The sequence below is a fragment of the Mustelus asterias genome, chromosome 3, assembly GCF_964213995.1.
Source record: "Mustelus asterias chromosome 3, sMusAst1.hap1.1, whole genome shotgun sequence".
Taxonomy (NCBI): domain Eukaryota; kingdom Metazoa; phylum Chordata; class Chondrichthyes; order Carcharhiniformes; family Triakidae; genus Mustelus; species Mustelus asterias.
In genome coordinates, this window is record NC_135803.1 from 48435040 (window position 1) to 48446158 (window position 11119).

At 40.8% G+C, this 11119-nt stretch overlaps 1 protein-coding gene across 2 annotated transcripts; it reads left to right on the plus strand.

The window, feature by feature from the left end:
* Nucleotides 1–352: 352 nt before the first annotated feature.
* her13 (hairy-related 13) lies at nt 353–3775 on the plus strand. 2 transcript variants are annotated; one of them, XM_078208605.1, is made up of 4 exons: nt 353–688; nt 821–907; nt 1010–1091; nt 1229–3775. In XM_078208605.1, exons 1-4 carry the CDS (start codon nt 608–610, stop codon nt 1681–1683), a joined length of 705 nt encoding a protein of 234 aa, XP_078064731.1. In that variant the 5' UTR covers nt 353–607; the 3' UTR covers nt 1684–3775. The 2 variants fall into 2 exon arrangements, with proteins under 2 accessions (XP_078064731.1, XP_078064737.1); XM_078208611.1 differs by having other exon boundaries at nt 476–688; nt 1016–1091.
* Nucleotides 3776–11119: the final 7344 nt, after the last annotated feature.

The window sequence follows — 11119 nt, forward strand, 5'->3', positions numbered from 1 at the left end:
TAACAAGCGTGCTTATACCTGTTTAATATATGGGGGTGCTTTCTCCACCCGACACTCCTGTGTTGAAGTGTAGAAAGATAAGAAGCAATTCCTGTCTGAAGTTGAGCTACTTTTTTAATCCAGTAAATAATTCAGCCTTTGTTTCTTGTGTGGAACTGGCCTGACATTGATAGTTAACGGTTTGGGGGTGTGAGGGTACCGCAGCGTTATTTATAGTTTTTTTGTGTGTACAATTTTTAAAATGTACAGTTCTGTTTGGGTGCAATTGCATAACAAATAAGTTTTAAAAGTCCCATTGCTCACGTGGCCAACTAGAGGCTGACAGCAGGCAGAGCGCAGCCTTGTTGAGCTCCACACAAAGCAGCACCGTGCTATTGGGTAAGCTAATGGTCGTGGAGGCGTCTCCGCTCCCCACTCATTCAAATGCAAACGACAGGGTATAAATAGAGAGATTGCCAACGGCAGGCTGGAGTGAATAAAAAGGAGGAACTGTACGCCCAACAGCTGCTATCGAAACGCGCTTCGGGTGGGAGGTATTTTCTGTGTGTATGTGGGTTTTTTTCCTGAGGGGGTGGGGGGAGAAAAGCTTGTTGGTGCCTTAAACAACATGGCTCCATCGTGCAAACCCAGCAAGCACGGTTCTGCCAGGGATGAAGGGGACTATTACACAGTCAAAGAAGATCGGAAGGTAATTCGGTGCGAGAGAGAGAGAGAGAGGCATCATTCAATCGCCGGCTCTTGTCATTGCATTTGGTGTTACAGTTTGCAGCCTTCTAACCTCCTGCCTACCCCTCCCTTCCCTCCCCATCTTTCATTTCAGACTCGCAAGCCACTGATTGAGAAAAAGAGACGAGCCCGAATCAACGAAAGCTTGCAAGAACTGAGGCTGATCCTGGCGGATACGGAAGTGAGTTTTTAACTTGTACTGATGGGGTGGGGGGGAAAGAAGTCCTTCAGATTTCAGTCTCTGATGTAGAGAAAAATCTAAAAATGTGCTAAATATTCCCAGCTGCAGTCGAAAATGGAGAATGCGGAGGTGCTAGAGATGACCGTGAAACGTGTTCAAAACATACTCCGCAGCAGAAATGTGGGTGAGTACAGTGTGAAATCCCCCTGCTCGCTGCCAATGCTGCTGCTCAGCCTTATCCAGGCGACCATTATACTGCAAGTGGCGATGGAAAGTGACTTTTCTTCTCTCTCTTTCCTCCTCCTTTCTCCTTCTTGGCAGAAACGGACAGGTTGAACCAGGAAGCGAATGAGAGGTTTGCAGCTGGCTACATCCAGTGCATGCATGAGGTCCACACTTTCGTCTCCAACTGCCCGGGAATCGACTCTGCAGTGGCCGCCGAGTTGCTCAACCACCTCTTGGAGTCTATGCCCCTAAGCGAAGACCACTTTCAGGATTTACTGGGAGAGTTAATGGCTGAAAGTGGCCCCGGTATGTGGCGTGGGCCTGACGATGTGTGCCACTTATTGTTGTCCCCTGGAGGTGGCAGCCAGGCCAGCCCCTCAGCACTGTCTCCTGTGTCCACTGCTTCCAGCGATGACCTGTGCTCCGACCTAGAGGAAGCGGATTCTCCGACCGCGGGACAGAGTCCCCTCTTGCAAGAAAAAGTTGATAACTGTAGGACAGAGAGTACATCCCCTGTAATGTATTCAAAATCAGTCTGGAGGCCGTGGTAACTCACTGGAACCCAAGAGAAATTACAAAGCTACCTAGTTTGAATCGGACATTGGTTCTTCCGTATTTTTAAGAGCCAGTAGCAAGTCATCACTACCTTCAATGAACAATATTGAGTGTATAACAAATGCAGTAATGTTTAATGGGGAGATACGGTTAAAGAAACTGAACGAAAATAGCACTGGGAATAACAAAACAATGGGCCGATATCCTATATTAAAGCTTAGCTATTTTAGAAACTGGCATGCATTTCTAATGGCATTAGCGACTCCAGGTAAAGAGGTATTCGGGTTTCTTTAGTAACAAAGTGAAGCAAAGCGCTTTGATAAAGCACGACATGTAACCTTTTTTTACATTTGAGTGGAAATATACTCGTGCACACATGAATGAACATGTAAACATTCTACTTCTAGTTTAATATTCCCTTAAAGGGATTGATTTGGAGCTAGAATATTGGTAACAGGGTCCACAGTTTCATCCTTCAGTGAAGGAAGACAGACTGAATTAGAATTGTGCAAGGGGGAAAAAAGGTTAGATGTAAATGTTCTTATTAATTCTAGGGGAATGCCTTTAGGAAACATGTGTACCTGATCCTGTGTTTGCAAGCACAGTTACATTTGAAATGTTATGCTAGCACATTAACCTGAGTGTTTCTTTATTTGTGTGTCACACAGTGGAATTTTGTTATGTTTTGTCATTTTAATAAACTTTTACCACTTGTTTAAGAATGACTAATTGCTAACCTATAAATATACACTTTGTTTCTATACCACTGTAATTATGTAGTCTTGACAGTGTACAAGATCTGTTATTAGAAAACAGGCTTGCATTTGCCATGGTTCTCAAGCTAAGCACCAAATTAAAACTACTGTAAGGTGCCAAATGTATATGTCTGCACCTGTTTACTATAATAGACATTTTTCCAACAAGGGTTCAAGTCTAATGGTATTTGCTAAACATGCAAAATAAAACAGAATCTAGCTATGATTATAATCAAATAGCTATGTTCTGAAAGATTTACTAGCACTTCTCAAATAGCTTATTCAGAAACCAAACACTCTATCTAAAAGAAACCAGAGCCCAAATTGTGAAATAATAGGACTACTATAAGCACTGCTGTTAGTAATTTGTAATAACCTTTTGTTAAATTAACTATAATTTAGGTGACACGGGGAATAAGAAAGTATCCATATGGATGTGCACAGTATTTCTGGATACTCTAGTATTGCTACTTTCACCTCTGTGCAGAAGTTTTGGATGTGCATTGACATGATCACCTCACTTAGCTCTTCCGTTGTTGCTGAAGAGTCAGATTGCTTACCTGACATTGAGTATTAGATTAGCAAAAATTTCCTCCCAATGAAGTATTGGGAAGACTAACACCATTGTTAATTCCCTAGCAATCAACTCCATCCTGTCTCTGGCATAAGTCTGAGATTATGCCAGTCTGTTTGTGTTTGCAACCTTGGTGTCATGTTTGATCCCAAGATGAGTTGCACACCTCATGTCCATGCCATCGTGAAGATCACTTACTTCCACCTCTGTAACATTACCTGACTTGGCCACTGTCTCATCTGCTGCCCTGACCCTCATTACCACTAGACTTTAATTATTCCAGTACATTGCTGCTTTGTCTGCCACACTCTGTAAACTTAAGGTCATCCAGAATCCTGCTGCCCCTGCCTTAAATTGCAGCAAGTTCCATGCCCCTCTCATCCCTGACCTCGCTAACCTACATTAGTTCCAGTCAAGCAATGTCTTTGTTTTAAAATTCTCATCCTTGATTTCAAATTCCTCCCATGTCCTCACCCTTCCCATTTATGTAATCTCCTCCAACCTCACAACTCTCCAACTGATATCAGATTTCAGCTTGCTGAGTTCCTAATATCAAGAAACAGAAGATTTCTTTACATGAGGTTGTTACTCATTGGTTTCAATAACAATTTGAGCAAAACTGCATTTAAAATTGTTCAGAAAACTTTCTGAATTACTTGGTTAATTTGTGAATTTCTTTTTGAATGTTTTTATGTTCAGAGTAAATGAACAGCCATGCCTGCTCTCTTTCAACTGCTATGGAATAAAGCACTAAGATTATACGTTCCCAGATCTCTTTTTTAACTGCCCTTTATGTCATTTGCAATTGGCACCACCTCTCTGGTCGACATGCCTGCACGTCACACTTCCGGGTGGAAACATTACTAAAAAAACTTTCTCATTGGTCAGCACAGTGGTTAGTGCTGCTGCCTCACATTGCCAGGGAGCGGGTTCAATTCCAGCCTTGGGTGTGGAGTTCGGACATTCTTCTCGTGTCCGCATAGGTTTCCTTCAGATGCTCTGGTTTCCACCCACATTCCAAAGATGTGCGGGTTCAGTTGATTGGCCATGTTAAATTGTCCCTTAGAGTCCGGGGGGTGGGGGGCTAGTAGGGTTATTATGTGGGGTTACAGGGCGAGGGCCTGGGTGGGATTGCAGGTGCAGGCTCAATGGGCCAAATGGCCTCCTTTTGCACTGAAGGGATTCTATGAAATAATTGACTGAAATTGGTAGATTAAGTATCATTATACCCTCATGGAGAGGAGTTGGTTTAGTAGGTTAGAATGCAAAGCTTCCATTCAATGCATTTCTGTTCCACATTGCCATTTTTAATCTTAAAATTGTATGTATTTTGTTATACTTTGAACTTTATCACATGATTCAAAGTATATATTCATGATAGAGTTATACTACAGATACACATATGAGATTGGCAGCTGCTAGATTTAATTCATGCAGACCTGAATTATACTGTGATATCTTAATTATTCTCCAACCAGGAAAAACAAGAGTTCTTCTCATTGGCATTCAAATTGGCATTGGTTGAACATTAATAAATAGTCCACAGGATAGTGAACTCACTGCTGACATTGAAATTATTAAACATAAAGTATAAAATCTCCCCATCTCGTGAGAATGATACTGCAGCATGTGAAGTCAAAGTACCTTCCCTGAGTTGGTCTTCGACATTGCTAAGTTTGAATCTGGGACTTAATGATTAAAGTATACTACACATTGTAAAAATTATTTCACAGGATGAAAGTTTTGCTGGCTAGGTCAACATTTTTATTGCCCATCCCTAGTTAGCCTTGAGAAATGAATCGCTTTCTTGAACTGCTACAGTCCATGTGATGTAGGTACCTGTACAGTTGTCCTGCAAAGTCACATGTTGGGAACGTTTTGTCAAAGAAGCGTTGGTGAGTTGCCTCAGTGCATCTTGTGGATGAAACATACTGCTACTACTCTACGTTGGTGGTGAAGGGAGTGGATGTTGTAGGTGGTGGATGGGATGCCAAACAAGCAGTTTGCTTTGTCCTCGATGATGTCAACCTTCTTGAGTGCTGTTGGAACATGCACTCATCTGAGAAAGTGGTGACCATTCCATCACACTCTTGATACGATTTGTAGATGGTGGACAGGCTTTGGGAAGTCAGGAGGTGAGTTACTGTCCACAGAATGCCTAGCCTCTGACCTGATCTAATAGCCACAATATTTATATGACTGGTTCAGTTCAGTTCTGGTAAATGGTAATCCCCCAAGAAGTTAAATTATTTGTCATAATTATCTATTAAAAAGTCAATCTCCCGTGGCATTACACACAAGGCTAACGGGCAGGGGATAATTGGATCAGGACTAGCAGGCATAATTCAATCCCCACCTTAAAACCATACATATTATATTTCCTTTATATATCCCTGTATTGATAATTGTCATGTTGACACACTGTAATTTCACCTTTCTGTCATTGACGGGGCTGTAGCACTTGGCATGGAAAAGCTAACAAAAATGTGTGCAAATGTTAAATTTTTAATGTATTATTTTATGCATTTCATTTTCTAAAATGTGCAGGTAATAGGAATATTAGGAAATATTAGGTTGATTGGCCATGCTAAATTGTCCCTTGTCTAGCGACGGAATTGTCATAGAATTTCAAGGGAAGGTGGTTGGACTCTCTCTTGTTGGAGATAGTCTTTGCTTGGCACTTGTGTGGCATGAATGTTACTTGTCACATTTCCCTGAATGTCAAGCTAAAAATCACTTTGCACCAACACAAAATGTGTAGTAAGTGAGCTTTACACAGCCTTATGGTCTGTTTTAGTTTTTGGCCTTTATTGTAGTGGAACCTTTAGTTGTATTGCATGCAAGGCAAACAAAAACAAATAATACTACTGGATGGATATTCTGGAGTTTTAATGGATTTACCCCTGGGGCCAGGAGAAATTTTGCAAAACATCTACTATGGAATCCACCCTACAGCAGAATGTCCATAATCTGCATGAAATAATATTTCCTAATATTCCTCTTACCTGCACATTTTAGAAAATGAAATGCATAAAATAATACATTAAAAATTTAACATTTGCACACATTTTTGTTAGCTTTTCCATGCCAAGTGCTACAGCCCTGTCAATGTCAGAAAGGTGAAATTACAGTGTGTCAAGATGACAATTATCAATACAGGGATATATAAAGGAAATATAATATGTATGACTTTAAGGTGGGGATTGAATTATGCCTGCTAGTCCTGATCCAATTATCCCCTGCCCGTTAGCCTTCTGTGTAATGCCACAGGAGATTGACTTTTTAATAGATAATTATGACAACTAATTTAAAATGTTGAAAGAACATCAGCAAAAGTTTTCTCTGAGGGAAGGACTCATTAGGGGTTCTATTCTTTATGACCAGGATTTGAAACTTTCATATTGACCCAGACAGCAATTAGTTTTAACAGTGTGTCAATTTTGTCACTTTCTTTCCAAACGACTGGAGCAAAATTGACATTTGTTTACAAGAGAAACCAATGAGGCCTTAATCATTAAAGATAAAATGGAAGCTATAAGTTAATGCAGACCAAAGCCTTTGGGTGAATCAAAATAGTTATTGTAATTGATCTCCACCTAATTCCATATCAACAACGCTTTAATGCATCAAGTGTTATTGGGCAATGGTTCTTGTTCCCTTTATCCCAAATAAAATATCTCACTTTCCCAATATTTTCTTATATGGTCTTACAGAAGCAAAGGTCATAAAACACACTATTATATATCTATGTTTTAGCATAATTTCATGGTAAACTAGTTAACAAGATTTTGATTTTATTCTACAAACCTTAGAATCCCTTCAGTGCAGAAGAAGGCACTTTGACAGAACATCTTACTCAGCCCTTATCCCCATCACCCCACGTATTTACCCCGTTAATCCCCCTTTATCTACACATCTTGGGACACTAAGGGACAATTTAGCATGGCCAATCAACCTAACCTGCACATTATTGGACTGTGGGAGGAAACCAGAGGAAACCCATGCAGACACAGGGAGAATGTGCTAACTCCACCCAGACAGTGACCCAAGAGTGGATTCGAACCTGGGTCCTTGGCACTGTGAGACAGGAGTGTTATCAAATAAAACCTGACACGGAGCTACATAGGTAATATCAGGACAGATGGGCCAAAGTTTCATCAAAAGTTAGGTTTTAATGGATGCTGTAAAGGAAGAGAGAGTGGTAGAGATGTTAAGGGAAGGAACTGTAAAGGATAGGACCGAAGCAGCTGTGCAAATTGGCTGCCATGTTTCCTACATCGCAATAGTAACTACACTTCAAAAGAAAAATTGCTACAAGTTGTGTTGAAATATCCAGTGGTTGCACAAATGCTACATAGAATCATAGAAACCCTACAGTGCGGAAGGAGGCCATTCGGCCCATCGAGTCTGCACCGACCACAATCCCACCCAGGCCCTACCCCCACATATTTACTTGCTAATCCCTCTAACCTATGCATCTCAGGACTCTAAGGGGCAATTTTTAACCTGGCCAATCAACCTAACCCGCACATCTTTGGACTGTGGGAGGAAACCGGAGCACCCGGAGGAAACCCACGCAGACACGAGGAGAATGTGCAAACTCCACACAGACAGTGACCCAAGCCGGGAATCGAACCCGGGACCCTGGAGCTGTGAAGCAGCAGTGCTAACCACTGTGCTACCATGCTGCCCTATGAATGCAGGTTTTTCTTTCTTTCAGGAGGAACAGTTACCAATGTTGGATTAATGAAAATCAGGAATGCACAAGAGACCATATTTGGGGGAAAGCAGAGATCTTGGAGGGTTGTAAGGCTGAGGAACAATACAGAGAAAAGGCGAGGCAAGGCCATGGAGGGACTTAAAACTAATGATGTGAGTTTAGTCTTGACAATAACTAGGAGCTAATGTAATTCAGTGAGCACAGGGCTGATGGTGGGAAATGAGTGATATTATCCCATTAATATCATTAGCAAAATTGTGTTAACCATTGCATTCTGCAGTAGTCACAATTCAAAAGCAGTATTTTGATCACTGATGTTTTTGGGAGAGAGGAGAGGTCAGCTTCTAAAAATTGACACTCAACCCACTTTTGTGTTTTTATTCTCAGAACATGGATTACACTGACTGGATTTCATTGATTGCCCAACGCTTGTTGCCCTGAGAAGAGGGTAGTGGGGCTTTTCCATGAACTACTGTGGCCCTTGTACCAATAGAGGTCTCAAAACAATGTTAGCTATGGAATTTCAGGATCTTAACTCAGTGACACTGAAGGAATATATTCAAGGGGCAATGGTACATGACTTGAAATTGCTGATGTTCTCAGTGATAGAGGTCCCAGGCTAAGAAATACTGACTAAATAAGATTGTGGAGTTGTGATAGGGCATCCTGTAGCTGGAGTGCAGAGTGGTGGAGTAGGTGGTTCCCGTGCTCATTAGCAGGGCTGCTGATTAAACAACATCTGGGATGGTGTCAAGAGTCTTCAGTGTTGCTGTGACTGAAACCATTCAGATGAGTGGTCAATATTCCATCAGACTACTAACCAGAGTTTAGAGAGATATTGAAGTGGCAACATGAGGTGAGGGGGTGAAACATTCCAGCCTTCCTTTGTTTCCATTGGTTGGTGTAGTTAACCTTCCAATTTGTAATGACCATTATATAAGGTATCTCAAATTTGTATTAATTTGAGGTTTCTGTTGTAAATCCTCATTCCTAGTAACGTGTTAATATCCTCATTCATTCCCAACAAGAACTATGATGTTATAATGTTAATTAATTAAAACTCATATTTATTTCCTTGCAGTATTAAAGTCACACATTTTTATAATTATCGTTGTGTTATACTCATTAAAGGCATTTTCCCTATTATATTATTTGACAGCACTAATTTCCATTTAAAATACATTTCAATAATAGAAATTAGATCCAATTTAAATATTAACCTAACTAAAAGTATATTGAAAATTAAAATATTTAAATGCAAGATCGATGAGCAAATGCAAACATCAACATTATATCAAAAATACTTGGAGAATTAGTCTTGCTGCTTGAAAGCTAAGTCAGTCCGAACACTAAAAAAAATTCAGAAAAACAATGCTGACAACCAATTTAAGATTGTCAGGCTCACAGTGTGGCACATTTGTGTGTACTGGAAGCTACATATATAAAGCTGGTTAACAGATAAGAAGCAAAGATTTGGCATAAATGAGTCTTTTTCCAATTGGCAGGCAATGACTAGTGGGATACCGCAGGGATATGTGTTAGGTTCACAGCTGTTCACATTATACATGAATGATTTGGAAGAGGGAACTAAATGTATTTTGTCCAAATTTTCAGATGATACAAAGCTGGGTGGGAGGGTGAGTTGCGAGGAGGATGCAGAAGATGCTTCAGTGTGATTTGGACAGGCTGAGTGAGTGAGCAAGGCAGATGCAGTATAATGTAAATAAATGTGAGGTAATCCACTTTGGTAGCAATAATAGGAAGGCAGTTATAATTTGAATAGGTGTAAATTGAGAGAAGTGGATACTCAGCGACACCTTGGTGTCCTCGTGCATCAGTTGCTGAAAGTAAGCACGCAGAATAAACAGGCTATAAAGAAGGCAAATGGTATGCTGGTCTTCATAGTGATAGGATTTGAGTATAGGAATAGAGATGTTTTACTGCAATTGTGTAGGGCATTGGTGAAGTCATACCTGGAGAATTGTGTGCAGTTTTGGTGTCTATATCTGAGGAAGGATGACCTTGCTATAGAGGGAGTGCAGCGCAGGTTTACCATGCTAATTCCTGGATGGCAGATCTGTCATATGAGGAGTGACTAAATCAGTGAGGATTGTATTCATTGGAGTTTAGAGAGGGCATCTCATAGACACTTATAAAATTCTAACAGGATTAGACAGGGTAGATTCAGAAAGAATGTTCCTAATGGTGGGGGTGTCCAGAACTAGGGGTCATAGTTTAAGGATAAGGGGTAAACCTTTTAGGACTGAGGAGAGGAAAAATTTCTTCAGCCAAAGCGTGGTGAATCTGTGGAATTTACTACCACAGAAAGTGTTTGAGGCCAAAATGTTGTGTGATTTCAAGAAGAAACTGAATATAGCTTTTGGGGCTAAAGGGATGAAGGGATATATGGGGAAGGCAGGATCAGGATATTGAATTTGATGATCAGCCATGATCATGATGAATGGTGGAGCGGGCTCGAATGGATGAATGGCCTACTCCTGCTTCTATTTTCTATGTTTCTATGTCAAATGCACAAGGCCCTGTTATTTGCAGACAGAAAGAGCAGATATATAAATTGCACCTGTTTTAGCTAAACAGCACAAGGGATAGTCATTCGCTGGTTCATTCCACAGGGCAATGCCTTGACCAATCTGAGTAAAGCTGGCTGGTTGAAATTTCAAACAATGCTTGGCAGTCAACTGTCAGTCACCATCAGCTGATGCATTGTCCATGGCAACACCTCTACCAATCTGAGTCCACTGCCAACCAATCAGCACCACCTTCTCACGTAAGTTGTTTCCCCTGTGATTGGTATTCTTGAGATTTTTCTGAGATGAGTATAGGACAAAAGCTTGGACAAAATGTCTATTTTCAGCAATACTCAAGTTCTGTACTACACTCAGAAATATATCAAATAGCCACTTATCACCCACCTTTTCACCACTGCAAACTGTTCAACTGCATCACTGAATAATTAGAGTGAGGATTTTAAATAGAGCAAAACAAGTCTCGATAATTTTTCTGGAAATCCGCCTTTTCAGGCTGTGCTAAGACAGAGAAGTTGAGCAGGATCTGTGAAAGGACAACTCTCAGTTTAGACGAATTGCTGTTTTTACATCAATGCCCCTCCTCTATTTCAGGACATGAAAGAACCTCTTCACCCTGCTCTTTGTAAAGCTGTCACCTTGTCTGGTCCTTGAAACAACGTGCCAATATTGACACCGATTCTGAAGTAACAACTGTTCAGAGTCAGCGGGGAATCTATAGAATCTCCTGCCAGAACTCCGTTAAATAGGCAAGGACCTTACTGCGTAATGTGCGTTAGCACAGTTCCCCATTCACAATGGGGGAAAGAGTCACTTAAATATTTTGGGGAATGGAAA